The sequence below is a fragment of the Mastigoproctus giganteus genome, chromosome 5 (assembly GCF_048544385.1).
Source record: "Mastigoproctus giganteus isolate SK-2022 chromosome 5, ASM4854438v1, whole genome shotgun sequence".
NCBI lineage: Eukaryota > Metazoa > Arthropoda > Arachnida > Uropygi > Thelyphonidae > Mastigoproctus > Mastigoproctus giganteus.
This window is the reverse complement of record NC_143579.1, coordinates 185,151,203-185,171,702: the sequence shown is the minus strand read 5'-3', so window position 1 is coordinate 185,171,702 and position 20,500 is coordinate 185,151,203. Positions and strand designations below refer to the sequence as shown.

Genomic DNA, 20,500 nt, shown 5'->3' with positions numbered 1-20,500 from the left:
TGTTTTTTTTTTTTTTTTTTTTTTTTTTTTATCATTCGCAATTTCAAAGTTTACATTAAAAGCTGCTACCGAACGTTATTGGGAAAGAATAAAGTACGGAAATTCCGTTAGAGCGGGGCCCGATTAGTGCCCTGGTTTACCCTAGGCACTTCTGTTTCGCAAGCCTTTGTGATGGAACTTTTACAATTGAATTGATATCAATGGGTGGATGGGTAATCAAGGTTAACATATATATATATACAGGGTGTTTCAGTTAAACGTTTCAGAACTTCTAAGAGGGGTAGGGTACATCCTGACAACTCGAAATCATATAGCAATGTGGGGTCGGAAATGCTTTCCTGAAGCGGTGTTGTACACAGAAGCACCATAAAGAAAAGAGACCGTAAGTGAGAAATCGTTTTAATAATACATGAAAAGAAGCAAAAGGTACATGGATTAAAGTAAGTGTTCGAAGTTTCTTCCACGGGCTACAATGCACGCCTCACATATCCGACGCATGGACATCCGAACATTCTGGAATACTCCAGGCGAATTTCGAATTTCTTCGGCAGCTACTGCGATTCTTGCAACCAGCTCCTCAGCATTGTCAACAGGGGTGTCATAAACTAGCGATTTCATATGACCCCAGAAATAAAAATCAAGACACGATAGGTCGGGTGACCGAGCAGGCCAACGCACGGGACCACCACGTCCGATCCACTGTTGACCAAATGTGACATCCAGGTAGTTACGAACATCTCCGCTATAATGGGCAGGGGCTCCATCGTGTTGGAACCACATTGTCTGTTGCGTCGATGCAGAAATCTGTTCATCTCTCAAAAGTTGTGGCAATACTTGCTGCAGAAAGATCAAGTAGATAGGTCCGGTTAGACGACACGGTAACAGGTAAGGTCCGATGAGGTGATCTCCCATAATACCGGCCCATACATTGACCGAAAATCGAATCTGTGCTGCACGACGTCGTATCGCATGCGGGTTCTCGACCGCCCAGATATGGTCGTTATGCGTGTTGAAAATTCCTTCCCTTGTGAAGGATGCCTCATCGGAAAACAACACTTCAGCAGGAAAAAGGGGATTTGTAGCACATTTTCCAAGGTACCACTGTGCGAAAGCAATACGAGGTGCATAATCCTCCGGTTGCTGTGTCTGGACACGCTGCACGTGAAACGGATGCATGTCTTGTTCTCGGAGAATCCTCCAGACGCTGCAATGGGAAACCCCGACTGCGTTTGCTAGACTTTGTGTACTCGTTCTTGGATTCCCCTGTACATGCTGCAGCACATTCTGTTCGACGGCTGGAGTCCGTGCTGTTCTTACCCTGTCCCTGTCAGCTCTTTCAAATGAACCTCTCTCGGCTAACCTCTGGTGCAGTCTTGCAAAGAAATTATGACTGGGAATACGCCTCGTCGGATATCGTTCCGCGTACAAACGCTGTGCGGCTGGCCCACTACAATTTGCAGCCCCGTACACCAAATGCATATCGGCTAACTCTGCGTTCGTGTAATCATCCATCCTACTAACTTGGCGTTCTTGTTCAAGAAATTCGAAATTCGCCTGGAGTATTCCAGAATGTTCGGATGTCCATGCGTCGGAGATGTGAGGCGTGCATTGTAGCCCGTGGAAGAAACTTCGAACACTTACTTTAATCCATGTACCTTTCTTCTTTTCATGTATTATTAAAACGATTTCTCACTTACGGTCTCTTTTCTTTATGGTGCTTCTGTGTACAACACCGCTTCAGGAAAGCATTTCCGACCCCACATTGCTATATGATTTCGAGTTGTCAGGATGTACCCTACCCCTCTTAGAAGTTCTGAAACGTTTAACTGAAACACCCTGTATGTATATATATTGAGTGATCACGGAATTATGACCACCCCCTATGATAACTAAATGCGACCCGTTGACCACGTGAGGTACGAGAGTGCGCAGTTAGTCGACCTACATAACATAGATAAGGTGTCAGTGGTTCAGCAGGTAGTAAAATTCCGAGCGTGATGGGTAAAAGGAAGGATTTATCGGATTTTGATAAAGGACAGATTGTGGGAGCTCGACGAGCTGGTGCCTCGATTTTCCAAACGGCTGAATTTGTGGGGTGTTCGACAGCCGCCGTTGTTAAAGTGTACCAGGCGTCAAAATGGTCAAACAACGACCCGACGGCAAAACTGCAAAGGTCAACGAAAGGTTCGTGTTAGAGGTGAGTGCCAGGTCTGACGACTCGTACAGGCGCAGCACTGTTGAAGATTGAATACCTAATACAACATGGGCCTATCCGGAACAATATCTGGCATGACCATGCGTCGCACGCATGGGCTATACCAGCAAACGACCCCTACGGAATCCTCTCCTAACCAAGGTTCGTCGGTATAAAAGACTCGCCTGGTGCAAAGAGCATGTAAGTTGGACGTTAGAGGATTGGAAGAAGGTGTGCTGGTCGGATGAGTCATGTTATTTACTCCTCACCGTGGATGGTCGTGTACGGATTTGGCGTCAACAATATGAGGCTCTTCATGGTGTGGGGCATGTTTCACTGGCAGTAACTTGGACCCCTTGTGCATGTGGAACAGCATATCAGTGATCTCCGTTATCGTCAATTGTTTGCTGACTGTGTACACCCCGCTATGTTACTCTTTTTCCCGAATGGCGATAGTGTCTTCCAAGATGACAATGCTCCGAGCCATCGGGCACTTGTGCAGGAATGGTTTGAGGAACACGTTCTGACTTCCAACATATCGAATGGCCTCCGAACTCCGCCGATATCAATCCCATAGAGTACTTGTGGGACACTATGGAAAGGCATATCAGGGGTATGGATACACCAATTACCTGCATTGCTAGCCGCATTACACATAGCTTAGTTTGCCATACCCCACGAATGCTTCCGACATCTTGTTGAATCAATGCCACGTCGGATAGCTGCTGTACTGAGGGCAAAAGGAGGACCTACGAAGTATTAGGTAGGTGGTCATAATTCAGTGATTACTCAGTGTATATATGTGTATATTCAATTTATGAATTTTTTACCATAGATCGAAGTTTTTTTTTTTTTTTTTTTCATTTACAAAACGTAACAGGCCTTATCAGCTGATCATTACTATGTTGATTGTAATATTCTTATCTTTTGGTCTTACAAACTAAAAGTATTTAAAGGAGTAGCGCCAGTTTAATACTATTAATCATTATTATATGCTGAAGTTCGTATTCTGGATCCTCGATCTAAAAAAAAAAAAAATAAATAATTTGTGTAACTGGTAAATAGAATCTTTTTCCTGTGTTTACTTCGTACTTTTTATTTGTTTGACTATCAGGTGTCAGCAGCTGGAAGTATCAGATTGTATTACTTGTGGAATGCTGCACGCAAACTTCTTTATTATTTCCAAAATCTCCAGAAATTCAATTTTTGCCACATCGCAAGTGCTATAGTGGAGACAAATTCTGTAAGCAGTTGAAGGCCATTCGTTAGCTGCCATCTTCTCTCTCATTCCATATACCTTTCGCCACATAATTTGTGGTACGCACTGCTTAAGTTTCGTCGATTTAAGAAACATAAGCACAACTGCTGACGTTTCTTAAACCGACAGTTAGTTGATAAGAGGTGGCAGAATTGTACCATGAATGCATTGCGGAATGGCTAGCGAATAACCTTTACCTTCCTGTAGAAATCCTCTATATTATAAGTTTCCACAGAGAATAGATTCAAGAGGTAGAGTGAAAGTTTAGTGTATTGCTCATTAATACACGTATTACCATTTGTTTTATTACTAATTATTTTTTGAACATATTTTTAGAGGGCACACAGAACAATTTTGTACCGGACTCTCAAATTTCTGGATCCGAAATTAACTGGAAACAATAGTAAAACACAGCAGAATTAAAGCAGCCAATCAAGTAGGTTAAATGTAAAAGAAAACTGGCATTGTTTACAACAGTAAGAATGGAAGTTCGCTTACCAGTAAACAGTCAGTACCAGAACTGCTAAAAGCAGCCAGGTAGGAATGCTGATGATATCAAACAACGACATACAAAACTCAATTACTCCAAACTGTAGCACTTAAGCCATTCAAGTGTAGCAGCAAGCCAATGTATTCGGCAGACGCAGTTAGCGTGTGCCTGGTACTCTTATCATTTCTGTTCCTTCAGTGGACAGTAGCTAAGTCTTTGTTTCCTTGTCGAGATCAGGAATTATAGATATTGCGCTATCTGCCCGAAAGTTGTTCGCTTTACGAAAGTAGGAAAACAACTGCACACTTCAAACGCCCACTAGTATCAAATGATGCGAATGTTATTCGAAACTGTGGGATAAAGCCATCAGCAGAAATAGGATGATAACTGTGTAGCGATTTACTCTTATTTTTCAACACTTATGGACATGAATGAATAAATGAAGGTGTAATGTGCGTGTAACGGTTCCTTTATGACTCACTATTCGGGTTTCTGGAGATGCACCATGGTTGTCCTTGAGAAATGGAAACTTAGACCATCAACTCGTAACTGTGACTTAGTCCTATTAGAGGCAATTAAACCGGACCTGACCTCTCCAGACAATGGCCCTTGATAAGGCAAGGAAGACCCAAGAAACACCCGGGGGAGGCAAAATAACACTTAATGCCAGCTTCCTGAATGTACTTCTTGTCTGGGTTAATGGATCCATTACCTGACAGTGACTGTTGACATTGGCGACCTGAACAGGGCGCTCTAGCCCAGTTCACTTTTAATCCCCATCCCTTGGGCAGAGGGAGGGAACGGTTTCCGTCACCTGCTCCCCTCTTTTCTCCTGGTGGGGCTTGTCCCCACTCACCAGGTTGGGGTTGTCTTCCCTATCATCCCCATGTTTCTACTTGTCACCCCCTCCTTCAGACTCTACCCCTACTCTAACTTGTCACATCACATTTTTTTTTTTACTTTATTTTTATTTTTTTATTATTATTTTATTTTATTTATTTATTTATTTTTAGGCCCTTGCCACTGAAATCTTAGGAAATTAAGTGGCAAGGACTGCCAGAGTACTTAAGCGATCCCTCTACTGCCTGACCTGCCTCCTCGGGGATAAGTGTGGGCAATGGGGGATCCCACTAGGGGCCCAACGGCTAAATGGTCAGAAGAACAACTTAACATGACACTACACAACGCTAACACACACATTACACTTTTTAAACCTCTGGCCTTCACAGAGTTCTGTAATACACAGAGTACACAACGCGGAGATGGGGGAAACCCCTGGGGCCCCTTAGACATCGAACACTTCACACTTTATTCGTGTTCTGTGCTTGAATAATATTTCCTGCTTACGTAAATATTGAACACGGGGAAAGTAGTATTACATTGCAGCTGAGAAAAATATGAAATAATAGAATTGTAATAAAAACTCTTCAATTGTAAAACATATTTACCCTAGGGGCTCACATCTGGTGAGTATGGGCTTGGCAAACCCAGGGTCCTGAGCTGGATATCATCATTTTTCTCTTTCTTGGTGATTCCCTTCTATTTTTAACTCTCTCTCTCTCTCTCTCTCTCTCTCTCTCTCTCTCTCTCTCTCTCTCTCTCTCTCAGGGTAACTCGGGGAATTCATTTTTTTTTTTTTTTTTTTTTTTTTGGTGGTGCAGCATAAGCCTCAGGCTTCCTTGCACCACGTAGCTAATAATAATAATAATATTGAAAGCGTTAAAGTCGTCTATTACAGCTCAACACGTCAAGAATTATTTACAGGGTGTGTGTATTTATTTCCATCTTTTGTCACAAATTTAGAACAGAATTTTTTACAAAATCATAGTCACTTATTTGACTCAGTGGGCAATTGCCTATGTGTAAATCTGCGTTTGGTTTGTCGGCCGTATCATTTAACTTACAATTCTATGAAGCAATCCTTGGTAACAAGGTGGTAAATATTATGAAAATAATAAAACAATTTATCATAAAGTGTAAGCATCCAGGATTTCAGTGAAAATTTTTATTTAAAGCTTTACTATGGCTGCAAGCTTGTTCCTCTGGTAATCACTCTCAAATCGATATAAAGTGACTGATCTGGGAAACTTAGATCCAAATAAAAATAATGCTCTTTTCTCGGGGAACATTTTCCTTCCAGTACAATCCTGCTGTCAGGAAAATCCGTCAACCAAACGCGAATGCACACATACGAACGTGTTTAGGAAATAGAATATTGAAAATTAGAGTAGAACACTGGCTCCTGAGATGGCTAAATAGGATCGCCGGGTAACCTTTTACTCTTTCAAGAGCGGTCTTATAAGTTCTTATATGCCAATCTTGACATCACACCCTGGAAGGATTTTTTATTTTTATTAAAACTAAAGGCGGCACCCAGAACATAAGTTCAAATCCGCCTAATAACTCAACTGGAGTATCTTACATCTTTCATAAAATAAATAAATAAATACAACATTATAAAAACATAAAATATATAAATTAATTAAAAAAAAAACTCATAAAATTTACACTAGCAACTCATCCATAACATCAAAAACAGACTTAAACTCTAAGTATTGTCCAGGTCTTCTTGGTGAAATGAATCATATTGTCCAATTTTATCTTTAGACTTGATTGATTTGGGGCAGAACTGGGTTCGCCCCTAGAATAAGCCTCTTCCTTCGAGCAAAAACTTCTTTTGCAAAGGCCTGGAATGCTGCAAGATTACTTGCTGTTTGGATTAGCTGTTCCACTGCAGTTGAGGAGAATCCCTGGATGTCATTCCTCAGCTTTTCTCTGGATTCATTATACATAGTACAGTCGAAGAGTATGTGAAACCAGTTCTCCTTTGCTCCACAGAAACAAAGCTCTGTCTCTGAAAGTCTAAATTGAAACAATTTCTCATTGAGGGCACCATGTCCTGTGACTAGATAGGTTTCCATCGTGAGAGTAAACCATTTCGTAACGGATTTTGCCATTGCAAAGGTAACATCCGGTATGAAGTTTTTCGTGACTACTGTAGTCCCTTGTTGGATGTGTCCCATCGCGTCTACTATATATGAACTAGCTCATTACAGTAGCGCAACTTCTCTTTTCACGTCCGTGTCTAAATTAAGTCGGATGCCTTGGAAGGATATCATCATTACTAAAAGCATTAACTCTGGCAAAGTTACATGGGGTTTGGCAGACTGCAAGTGGAAATGGACATCGTTGAGATTAGAATTGAGACCACGTATATTTGTGAAATGAATTAGGAAGTCCTTGGGAGGTTTAGATCTTTTCGCAGATAAGCTTGCTCTATTATTTTGACAATTCATGGTGTATTCAATAGTAAGAAAAAGTGGGTGGGACATTTGTATGAAGTAATGAAATTTTTGGATATGGCGTACACATGGTAAGAATATACCCAGATCCTTGACATAACGTGGCCTCGACAATGCTCCCCGCATACACACTACTCGGCAGAGTAGTGTGTATGCGGTCACTATCTGGCAGAGTAGAGGTAGCAAGATTATACACTAGCTGATCCGGAAGCCTCGGGCGCCTCCGTTGCCAGGTGGTAAGGAGCAGCAGTGTGTAACGCTCGCTTCTTGATTAGACCGGGGTTCGAGCCCGTCACCACCAAATACGGAGGATGCGGAAAGGTCAGGGAATGACCACCGCATATTCTCGGAGCAATATGGCCTTGGTTGCTAATGCTCTTAAAAACCAAACAAACAAACCGGAAGCCTCCTAGAGAGAGTTACCAATAGGTTCGGTCAGGTGTACTAACTAGCGGCCGGCCTGCGAACACCGTTTTAGAGCTGTACCCTCGAAATGTAAGGAATATTGGATCTCGCCACGATGTTCATCATAACCTCAAAAGTCATCAATCATACTGCAAATTGCTGTTTTCGTGTTAATTTTCCTTCATTTTAACTCTGAGATGTTATGTTATGTGACATTTTGTCTTCCCCGAATAAATTGCATTTCTGCTACTTGCTGCCCCCAAAAAATTGCCGTTTTGCCGTTAATTTTGTTATTTTTCAGCTCCGATACACTTATGTCACGTGACATCCGCCACGTGCAGTCGTCGAAAAGAAGAGGGGGAAAGCAATGAGTGGACGGAGTTACGAACCGTACGTCACTGCTTCCCCCCCTCTTCTTCTCGACGCCATTTTGTAAGGGATACCGTTCTCTGGATTATTACCTAAACATATATTACATTTTTTCAACTTAGCCACCTATCAATACACTTTCTCACGAGTTTTTGTAGAATCCTCTGACTGTCCTTCATACCACGATCGGCAGCAAAGTGTTTTCCACAAAGAAAGTACGTCGGGACAGGGCAGGAAAGAGAACAAAATGCAAAGGTGCAAGGTCGGGGGAAATAAGCAGATTGCACAACTATAAGGTGAATATACAAATCTTTTTTTTTTTTTTTAATCCCCCTCGTAATTTACATAACGAAATCAGACACTGGAAATTGTGAACGGTGCTCTGTTAAGCGTTACACGGCGTGACACTGGCAATCTATATAGAAGACATATATATTCAATTATAATTAAAAGGGCTGGGTTTGAGCCCTTTTTATCATTTTTAATGATAAAAATGTCTTTATCATTGTTCGCGAGTGAGTCGTTCGCGTCAAGGGTTGCTTTCTTTTTATTCGAAACTCGGATTTTTCATTCAACGAACTGGTTGTAAAATACTACAGTGCACGCATTTACAGACAATACACTGACGCCTAATGGCGTCGGCAAAAAAAAAAAAAAAAAAACACAGACACAACCAAAGTGATCACTTGAGTAACACTTGTGGCTATTATTCGCGGCACACTATACTGTACACTGGTTGTCATTTTGAACTGAAATTGAGTTTTCCTGATCTCGTAGTGTTCAGGAACAACGAGAAGTGGCAGACAGAAGGTCAATTTATCCAGGGGAAGGGGGGTTGAGGAAAGATGGATCAGCCCCTGTTTGTTTCAGGACCTGTGCTGGCTGTCGAAGTCCTTCTTTATACTTTCCGGGAAGCTTATTTTTAATGTTTAAATTTGCTTCTATCTTGGTTTTCTAAGTAATCGGCTCGTTACTACAATAGCTTTTTGAAAAGTAAGGTAATAGATGAGTTTGTAAAACGGTAACACAATGAAACGACAGGTGAATGAAAGCACATTAGGCACTACTTTTCAATGTAGTCGCACATCAGTCAGGCATTTGTCCTACCGTTACACCATGTGCATACTCCTGGCGTAAAATTCAGGAACATTCCCATTCAACCAGGTTTCAGTGAATCATTTTCATCACAAAATCGGTTGCCTACCAGATACTTTTAAAGGCCAAAACAGACGTAAATCCGAATGAGGGAGGCCGGGACTGTGGCTGATGAACAAATACAGTACTCCCAATCCATAACAATGTGAGCACTGCTGTGGACCGCAGTTTCACTTTATTTGAACCGATTGCACCAAAAGCAGACTTGTTTCTTGAACATGCAAAGCTCACAGCGTTTGATGTTTAACAGACTAATGCCAGCAGAGATAGACATCATCCTATAACCACAAAAGAAATAATAGATATGTGCCTTATTCATGCGATATTTTACTATTGGGGAAGGCTATTTCCCCCAAAACACGTTACCTCGCTTTTGAGATAAATTTAAAAGTGATAACACGAGTATGTGTTATCCATTTTAAAATTCTATAACTATGAATATCTTTTATGCAGCGGTTAGGTAGTACGAAATATCTTTGATGGGTCATTGTGCTTACTCTTGTTAGCTGTGCATAGTTTATTTTCAAACACAGATTTCAAATACCATATTCAAAAGTAAAATAATGCAGTTATATTGTTTTATATACATTTTACATCGGACACTATTTCTTTTATTTACAGAATAGCGATGCCAACTTGATGTTGTTCTTTGAAAAGGGCCGGACCGAATAAGGTTTAAGTTAGGAAACTTTTGCGATTATGTAGGAAAGAGAGAGAAATGGCTAATCACACAATGAATCTAAAATGTCACTAGTGGTGAGCTCAATAAGAATGGCATTTTGCTTCTCTGTCAGGTTACGACATCCACGTAAGTGCGCTTTCTCCCGAGAATGGTTGTTTTACCTTTAATCATATCCGAACCTTTTTCTCCAATCATAATAGTTGGCGCATTCAAATTTCCAGAAACAATGGTGGGCATAACAGAAGCATCTATCACACGAAGGCTTCTTACTCCGTACACCCTGAAAATAATAATAGTCAGTTAGAACCCTGTAATGTTTTCTGATGAAAAGTTTTTTGAGATTATAGATGACATTAAAACTCGCTTCAGTATCCATTAATTGATTACGTAATTAATGTATTCAGTACAATAAGAAAAAGGTTTGAACTGTCGAAACTTAAAGTGTATACAATAAAGTGTATTACAACTTTAATATGATAAAATATAAAACTAATAAATTGCAAATAATAAATCCTACCTGAGTTCAAAAAACTGAGCTTTCCTCATTCCCAAATGTTCTCGTTCTTTGCTAACGCTATTCGTAATCAATTCAGAGAAACTTCTATATATTCTAATTTATTTCTCTTTTGTATTCGAATGATTCTATTGCCCCTTTATTAATAATACTGCTGACCTGGAAGCAACTTATTTTTAATCTAATATAAAACGACGGATAAAGTATTTAAGGGCAAAGGCCTCATGCTACGAGATAGAATGATAGAATGTAGGTGAGCGCAAATGCTCATTTTAACATAGCTATCTACCAAAGTAGTTAAATTAATTAATTAAATTGGCATCGTTGGATGTCAAATTAAAACGAAGGAGGTAAATGAGGAAAGATACTTAGGAAAAATATTTGATATGATCAGATATCAAAGTTAGCAAGCAAGCAACAATGTCCATTTCCACTTGCAGTCTGCCAAACCCCATGTACTTTTTCTGACAGAATCTCAGTTATCGGTTGATTCAACTACTTCTCATCTCAGATGCCCAAATTATTCGCTGTATGATTCCTTTCGCCTCAACGGTGGTACTTGTACATATGTCCGTTCTGATATTCCCTGCCAGAGACTTGGCAATTTGGAATCTCCTCTCTTTTATCTTCTCTGGCTTAAAATCTCTCTACCTCACTGTGTCAAATTCATCTGTTGTCTCTACTGTTCTCCCAACTCCACTAATCACTTGGAGCTCTTTGACTTCCTCTCTTTGCAACTTGACTTTCTCCAGTCCAACTTTCCGAACAGTGAGATAATTTTCCTTGGTGATTTTAATGTTCACAACTCCAGCCTGGCTTCCGTTTTCTACTCACACCGACCCAGCTGGTCGAGATGCTGAGGCTTTTGCAATTACTAATGACCTCGCACAGATTGTTCATTTACCTACAAGAATACCGGACAATCCTAATCATACAGCCAATACGCTTGATCTTTTTCTCAAAAACAACCCTTCTAAGTACACGGTCGAAGTGAGGGGTCCTTTAGGCACTTCAGTTCACAACTTGGTGATTGTCTCTTCTCCAATGGAACATTTCTCTCATGGCTATTCCCAACCTCGTGTTGTTTGGACTTACAAGAATGCAAAATGGGACGACCTGCGAGACTTCTTTTCTTCTTTTCCTTGGTCGGATTACAGTTTCAACACTTCTGATGTCAACGTTTGCTCAGATCTTGTCAGTGAAATTATTCTTGCAGGAATGGAATCCTTTATCCCACACTCCACTTTAAAATCTCGTTATTTTATCTAAACCTTGGTTTTCCAATAAATGTGCTAAGACTGTTCAAGAAAAGAATTTTGCATATCGTAATTGGCTTGTTTCTAATTCTCCAGTTTCATTTTCTGCCTACACCAAAGCTCGCAACAATTGTAAAGCAGTTATTAATCAGTCCAAGCTAGAGGTTGAACAGGCTAAGAGTAGAAAACTTGCTTCTTGCCCTAATGGTAGCCGAGCATTCTGGTCACTTCACAAAGCTATTGGCCGCAACTTTTGCCCATCTCTGCTCCCACCTCTGTCCAAACCAGATGGTTCTGTTGTCAACTCGCCAAAGATAAAGCTCACCTGCTAGCATTCCATTTTTCTTTCAACTCATGTATTAATGATCTTGGTAAAACACCTCCCACCATTCCCAACACGCTCCATTCAATGTCTCCTGTGGTCTTTCGTCAAAAGGATGTCAGAAAGATTTTGAAGAATCTTGATGCTAAGAAAGCTCCAGGTCCTGATGGTATTTCTCCACTTGTTCTCAAAACCTGTGCTCCTGAACTTACTCCTATTCTTTGCCGCCTTTTTTCACTTTCATATTCCAAAGGTGTTATTCCTTCTGCTTAGGAATTTTCTCATATCCAGCCAGTTCCTAAAAAGGTTGAAAAATCCCTCCCATCCAATTATCGTCCCATTGCAATTACTTCTGCTCTTCCTAAAGTAATGGAGAAATCAATTAGCCGCCAACTCTTAAACTACCTAGAAACCTTCCGTCTGATCAACGATCGCCAGTATGGATTCCGTCACTGTCGATCCACTGGTGATATTCTGGCTTATTTTACCCATTTATGGACTAATTCAATGGAAAGGTTCGGTGAAACACAAGTAGTTGCTCTTGACATATCAAAGGCTTTTGATCGTGTTTGGCATAAAGGTCTTCTAAACAAGCTTCCATTTTATGGTTTGCTAACTGTTTTTAGTAATTGGTTATCCAGTTTTCTCTCTGATTGCTCACGGAGGGTGATGGTAGATGGCTCTCTGTCCTCTAACTTCTCCCTAATGCCGGTGTCCCCCAAGGTTCAGTTCTTCCCCCCACTCTTTTCCTCTTGTATATTAATGACCTCCTTCCATTGACTGGAAATCCTATCCATAGTTTTGCCGATGGTAGCACATTGCATTCCACTTTCCATTTTGAGAAAACGTGTCCTGCTCAATCAGCTTCAACTTCTCGAAAATCTGCTACCAATTCCTTAAATGCCGATCTTCAGGTAATTCTCCAGTGGGGCAAAGACAAAACTTAGTTAATTTCAACCCTTCTAAAACTCAGTCTTGTCTTATATCTCGCAAAAAGGATTCTTCTGCTCCTATGCTTATCTTTAGTGACACTCCGATTTCTAGGCAAAATGATATATCTCTTTTGGGGATTACCCTGACTTCTAATCTCTCTTGGCACAAGCACATTACAAATATTGCTTCCTCTGCATCTAAAAAACTTGGTTTTCTCTTTCGCTCTCGGCGTTACTTTTCTTCCAAACAGCTGCTCACTCTGTATAAATCGGAAATCCGCCCTGCCATGGAATATTGTTCCCACAACGGGGGTGGTGCCCCCTAAACCTCTCTCAGGCGTCTTGATTCCATTCAGAAGAGGGCAGTTAGGCTAATTAATGATTCATCTCTAACAGTCTCTCCACTCGCTGTCTCATGGACGTACTGTTTCTGCTGCATGCCTCTTCTACAGATACTTCCATGGACACTGTTCTTCTGAATTGGCTTCTATAATTGCCGCTCTCTCTTTCAAAACAGTCCGAACACATGCAGCTACCAGCCAACATCCATTTACTGTCCAATTTCAAACTCACAGAACCAACTTTTCATCTTCCTCGTTTATTCATTCAACTGCCGTTTTCTGGAACAACCTTCCTTCATACGTATTTCCTGATAATTAGTCTACAGAAGTTCAAGTCCAATGTCAACAAATATCTTCTTTCGTCTTCTCAACCTCCAACCCAAGCACGGTAGGCGCCTCCGTAGCCAGGTGGGAGGAGCAGCAGTGCGTAGCACATGCTTCTTGATTAGACCCGGGTTCGAGCCCGTCACCACCAAATACGGAAGATGCGGAAAGGTCAGGAAATGACCACCGCATATCCCGGAGCAATATGGCCTTAGTTGCTAATGCTCCTAAAAATAACCAAGCACGGTACTAAGTACTATAGGTTCTAATACCTCTCGTGTTTGGGGTTTACATAAAAAAAAAAAAAAAAAAAATTAGGAAGGAGTCGATTATAGTTCGGTTATTTATTTTTGAAAGAGTTCAAATACGGGCGACTCCTCTGGTGAAAATAAGAAAGGGGAGAAAAGATTACAAATGTATGGGTTTACAGAGCTTGGAAATAAGGCACCTCCAGGGTGGAAGACAAAATGAACGACGGTGGAATTTTCTTATTCTGGTGAGTGTCACAAGAGCCTGGAGGTATGGCTAAAAACTATTAGGGAAAATTAATATTCTGGATCTGAAGAAGTTTAAATTTGGTTAGCGTGTTGTCGACTACTGGAATTAACTGCCTTCTTGGGTAGTTGAAGTTGACTGGTTTGGCGAAATTTAAACAGTATTATGTTTATCATTTCAAATAACATACATATAATTAGATTACGAACATGCTATGATTTCTTGAATTAAAATTATAAAAAAAATCTAATTCTTTTTGTGAAACCTTATTCGAGTTTGTCTTGAAATGTTATTCTATTTTTTTTTTTGCCGCCCCTTATTTTCTGACGGGACCACAATTTCACTAAACGGAACACCATTTGGGAAACACTGGTCTTAGATAACAGTATCATAGGCAATTTTAAAAATAAGTTTTCCGATGTCATATATTCTGCAATAAATTACAATTATGTAACAGTTGCACGTGCTACTTTAAGTGATGATTCGTGCTGTTGCTATGATACTGCCTTGTGCATGCAGAACTATAAAATACGCTCATAAGTTATTATGGCGACCGGTTAAACTGGAATATACACGCTTAGTGAGCACAAATACTGTACTGATGCTAGAAAGTATCAAATTTGTGGGTGCCCATTCCAGAATATTCCCCCTTCGAGTTACATTTATCGAATTTTGTGTAGGATAGTTAGATTATTATTTTTTTCTCGTTTAAATAAGTTATTAAGGAACAATTCAGTTCTTGTTTCAGCGTGTTATGTTATTATGAATGCATCAATGCGTAATGGCAGCTGCTGTTCGATTTACAAAAGCGGGAAATATTAGCCATAAAGTGGATGTCAAGAGAGTAATCATCAGTATGACAGTCCCAGTTGTATGAAACTTCACTATAAGCAGGGAGTGTATACCCTTCAGGAATTTTGGTTATGTCGCCCTTCTTACTTAGCTGTAATGTCAAGTAAGTTATATTAATCTGCCTTTTTGAATTTATAGTTTTAGTTGACATCTGATGCTACCAGTTGATGGAAGCTCATATGGAGGACCGTTTTAAATGGAAGGATTGCATCCAGGCGCTATAATAGGATTACCATATTTCGAAATCGGGACATACACAGCGGAACTCAGTGACATGTGGTGTCAAGCTTAAGTCTTACACAGTTTGCTCATATACATCACATGTGGGAAAGCAGATTGGAAAATATTTTTCCAATCTGCTTTCCCACAATGTTTATCTCAGGATTGACCAACTAATTAGAATTTGCGTTTTATGGGCCAACACTTCAAAGTGCACAATCTCGGATACACTTAGTGGTAATGCAAATAATGCTCTCATTTTAAACACATACCGTTTGTGAGTACATGACTACATGTTTGACGGTTTCAGGGGACGGATGGTAAAAAGTGTCGATTATTTAAAGCTTAGCGAGGCTCTTTTAACTTTGAAATTCAGTGATAAAAAATTATTCTCTAAAATATATTTAAAAAAACTAGCTTTTCTGTAAACACAATATAAATTTTCTATAAATTTTTTTCTATAAAATGTTTTTCTTAGAATTTTTATATATAAAAATTATATAAATATTTTTTATATATATATTTGTTAGTGCTGTAGTTGATTTTCGTTTCTTTTCTTTTCTTTTTTTTTTTATTGATATTTCACTTAATTTGACTTAGTGCTGTCTTCCGGGCGCCGCTAAATTTGAATTAATTGGCATTTTATAAATTTACGTTACTTGCCCTGTTATTAATTGGCTTTTTCTAAATTATCTTAGGAGCGTTCCTTGCGCAATATCCTTTATTTTGATTCCCCCACCCTTTTGATATTTTGATACTATTATGTATTGGTTTATTTTTCGCTCTCCTGGTTTGCCATGCTACTAGCATCGGTTTCATTTATTTAAAATATGATAAGCAACGTGGTCGATAATGCATTGCAGCCACTGATGTTTGCTATTCTAATTTTTTTTCTATCTAAATTTTTTTTTTCTATTTTCTTGCATATTTAGTTTTATATATTTATTTATTTCAAATTTTATAATAACGTATAGGTTAGTGCAAATATATCCGTTTTATTCTTCGCCATCTACCAAAGTAGTTAAATTGGCATCGTTTTAATTATATCTCATATTGTGAATACCCTCACGATATCAGATATAATTGCATCCAGGGGCTAGTATTCAGTTTTGCTTCGTTGGTAGATGGCTACGAATAAAACAGGCATTTGCATTAACCAGTACGTTAGTCGTACTACGACGTAGCTTGAGGCTCTTGCCCTTAAATGATTTTTGGTTCAAATTTTATATTAAATATATATATTTATTTATTCTTCACGTTTTACTGGGTTTCGCACTTAGTCGCTGAGCCGGTAGATAAAATTATTTCCACTGTGAGGTGCCTGAAGAGTGTCATTTAATTCTGTAGTTCAAATGCTCGTGGGGGGGGGGGATTATTACTCCTCTGAACAGTTATTAATCCGATGCAGTTAATGCTTTGCACAAAAAAAGTTATCAATATGATACGTATCACTGATATAATCACTGACCTTAATTTCGGATCCACTACAGCCGTTGGGTCATAGGGAGCGCCCATTTTGCAGGTTCCAGTGGGATGATAGATTGTGAGAGTAATACTTCGAGCTTTGCATGCCAGGTAATCATCACTAGCCCGATGATAATGTTCACAGCCAGGAAAAGGCGCTATAAATGGTACAGATCCAAACTCTTGTAAGGGTGGAGTTTTGCTCAGTTTAATACCTATTTTCATACCTATAAATATTCAAAAATGTTATGAATTTATGATATAATAATTCCATAAAAATTTATTTCTCATTAAAACTTAACGTTTCACCTCTAAAACAGCAGGGAAGGCTAGAAGAAATAAGACCAACAAATACGCCTTCTGTTCTAACTGAATTGTGTAATATTATTAAATTGTTTATTTGCAAAAATGAATACATAGAAAGGAAAACAGATTAAAACCTGAATACTACATTAAAAGCAGTGGCAGTTAATGTAGAAAGTTACTAAGGAAAGGGATGAAGCTATGATGGGCGACAGTATCTGGTTCTTGGTTCGAAACGATCGCTGACCACAAAAGATATACAAATCTTTCTATACATTAAAATAATTTTCCTCCTAGTGATGATATTTATTCAGCTAATGGGAGAAGAGAGATGCGGGTTATGAGTAATACGTAACAAATACTAAAATACGTAACAGAAGCTTGTTTTAATGTGGTAAAACAAGCTTCTGTTTTAGCGTGATCATGCTAGATGAATCTCGTGCTCGCGCTTTGTTTATCTGGCCTGACCACGCGGTACCATTCAGGATTTCCTTATGTAAAGTATTTATGTATTCATAGCTGAGGAAGAGACAGTGTCGAAAGCTTCTGTAAGTATTTTATTTTATCAAAAGAAGCGAGCAGGGGGCGAAGCCCCCTAGTGTACATTAAAAAAGTTAATTAACTTTTTAATTTGATTTTTTGACTTTTTTGTAGCAAAAACTAACTCTATTATGTACAGAAGTTGTTAATAAATCTAATCATAGTATTATTACAAGTAAATCTGATTATATTTATAGTGAATATATTTGTCGTATTTATAGTAGGTTCTCAAAGTATGCGAGTGTTAGATTCCTGTTACCCTTGCGCGTGTGAATTCCAGTAAGCTAAAGTTTTCTCCTATAGAAAACTATTTTAATAATATTTTAGTAATAGAAATAGAGGCATGTGATGCAAGAAAGCAAGTGTGTGAGCTTATACAGCATCAGCCAAAAAAAAAAAAAAAAAAAAAAAAAATTCACACAACCATTAACTCTAAAAGTTTGTATTTAAGCTATCTATTTAAGCTATCAACTTTCACAACGACAGATGGAAATTTGTTCCAGCAATTAACCGCCCGGTGGCTAAAGGCAAATTGTGACACATCTATTCTACAACTGTCCTTCCTCAATTTGAATTTATGCCCCCTTACGTTCGTAATCTGAGCAAGCGAAAGATTTCCATCAGAATTCAGCGTGCTCAATCCAATTCAAGGCTTTATACACCTCAATCAGATCACCGCGCAAGTGCCTAGTCTCCTGCCGCTGCAGTTTGCAGAACTCAAGCCTATCTTGGTAAGAGGACCCCATCATTCCCCTCACCAATCTTGTTGCCATTCTCTGTACACGTTCAAGCAAATCTACATCCTTCCTAAAATGAGGCCTCCAGACCTGTACGCAGTACTCAAGGCTGGCCTGACCATTGCCTTATACAGAGGGACAATCACCACCTTTTCCCTGCTAGCAAAATTCCTGTATATCATTGCCAAAACCTCGTGACTTCCTCTTGCAGCCTGTCTGAATTGCTCAAAAAACTTCATATCTGACTGCACAATTACTCGCAGGTCTTTTTCATTTTCTACCACCCTAAGTGTAGTACCACACAATTGGTACGTTCCTCTGGGGGTTACTTCTTCCCATATGCAGTACTTTGCATTTGTCAATGTTAAACTTCAGTTGCCACTTCTCAGCCCATCTTCTCAAATTTTCTAGATCCTGTTGCAGTAGCACACAGCCATTACTGTCATTAACAACCCTGCCAACCTTTGTATCATCTGCAACCTTTGACACTAAGCCTGATATACCTTCGTCAATATCATTGATAAATATACAAAACAGTGGGCCAACACGACCCTATGGAACTCCACTAATAACATTAGTCCACGAAGAGAAGCATCCATTGATTGCCACTCTGTCTTCTCCCACTCAACCACCTTTTTACCATTGTAGCAACTTCCCTTAATACCACTACTCCAATTTGTATAGTAGTCTTCCATGCGCAACAGTGTCAAAGGCTTTCCTGAAATCCAAGTGTATGATATCAAAATTATTTTTTTGCATCCAGTTCCTTTGTAACCACATCATACTCCAATCAGATTTGTCAGACAAGACTTTCCTTTAACAAACCCATGCTGTGTCTGAATTATTGCTGCAGTCTTGTCTAGATGATCCTGCAATGCATCTTTAACCAGTGACTCCACTATTTTACCCGGAACAGAAGTTAAACTAACTGGACTGTAATTACTCGTGTCACCCTTCAATCCCCCTTTGTGAACTGGGGATTCATTTGCACACCTGCAGTCCATGGGGATTTCCCCCGAGTCCAAGAATGCTCTCATAATTATGGCTAATGGTTTGCTTAATTTCTTTGCCACTCCGTTAATATAACTGGATAGATCCCATCCACTCCAGGTGCCTTATGTTTAACTTCAACAAATTCTCCTCCACTTTGCTCTCAGTTATTACAAAATCATTAAGCACCCTGTTACAATTTGCTAAACCTCTGGCATTTTCCTTCCTTAACTCCTCATGTGTGAATGTAGATGCAAAATACTCATTCAGTTTTTTAGCAACGTGAGCAGGATCATCAACAGTCGAACCATCGATATCAAGTGGACCGATCTGATTCATCCTCTTCTTTTTAGAGTTTATATAAGTAAAGAAATCCTTGCTGTTTTTCTTAGCATCCTTTGTCGAAGATTTCTCGTAATCTGCCTTCGCTTGCCTAATCTCCTTTGTGACTTGATTACAGACTAGCTTATATCTGCCATAGGCTACTATGTCGCCTGATAAGTTATATGCATCCCATGCATTTTTCTTCTCTGCCATGAGTCTCATTAGCTCATTTGACAACCATTTAGGCCTAAACCTTGAACAATATTTCTTAATCTGTATGAAAAGTCTAGTAGCTTTCATGGTTAATTTCTTGAATGCTTTCCACTTAGAATCTGCTGTTGGTAATATCATCAGTTGGTCCCACTGTACGGAACTTAAAAACTGTCTGAGACCACTGTAATCATCTTTACGGAAGCAAAATCCCTTTCCTTTACCCCTGATGGTAGTTACATCTTTAAGTAAATCCCACATCAGTACACTGTGATCACTGCCACCTAATGGTTCCTTTATCTGCAAATTCTTAATACACGAAAGATCACTGCTGATAACCAGATCAAGAGTATTACCCTCTCTGGTTGCCTCCCGATCATGCTGCTGCAAAAAACAATCATCTAAGTGTAAACTGAATGTACATGAATCTTAAAGTACAGTCAGGAGGATTTCGCCTTCTTAAAGAGTTTGCTTTTAGGAATGTCTGTGTTTAGGCTAAAGACATACTTTATATTATCATCCTTATTAACCCATAAGGTATTATCTAGTTCAAATACCGAGTTCTTATCGTCATAGCGTCATATCCGCTATGACGTTGAATACAGCATGGTCCGAATACAGTTTCACCTCCTAACATGGCCTATGTAATTTTGCAAATATGTGTTCCAAATGGCATTTCGCTGGTTAGAATTAGATTTCTTCGATTGAACAGAGATTTTTTAACAGAATCGTGGAGCATGTATTGTTTGCTTGGGGGGGGGGGATATTAAAATCCCAGCAGTGATATGCACGGCTGGAGTGCCAATGCGTATTATTGATACA

The 20,500-nt window shown here is 39.4% G+C and overlaps 1 protein-coding gene across 1 annotated transcript in view; it reads right to left on the bottom strand.

The window, feature by feature from the left end:
* The window catches only part of LOC150085923 (glucose dehydrogenase [FAD, quinone]-like), an 88,149-nt gene that overhangs the window by 9,804 nt on the left and 57,845 nt on the right, over nucleotides 1-20,500 (bottom strand). The window contains exons 10-11 of the mRNA XM_090374742.1: nucleotides 16,579-16,801; nucleotides 10,017-10,135 (exon numbers count right to left, since the gene is read on the bottom strand). Coding sequence (XP_090230868.1) covers nucleotides 10,017-10,135; nucleotides 16,579-16,801 — 342 coding nt within the window. The remainder of the gene's footprint in view (nucleotides 1-10,016; nucleotides 10,136-16,578; nucleotides 16,802-20,500) is intronic.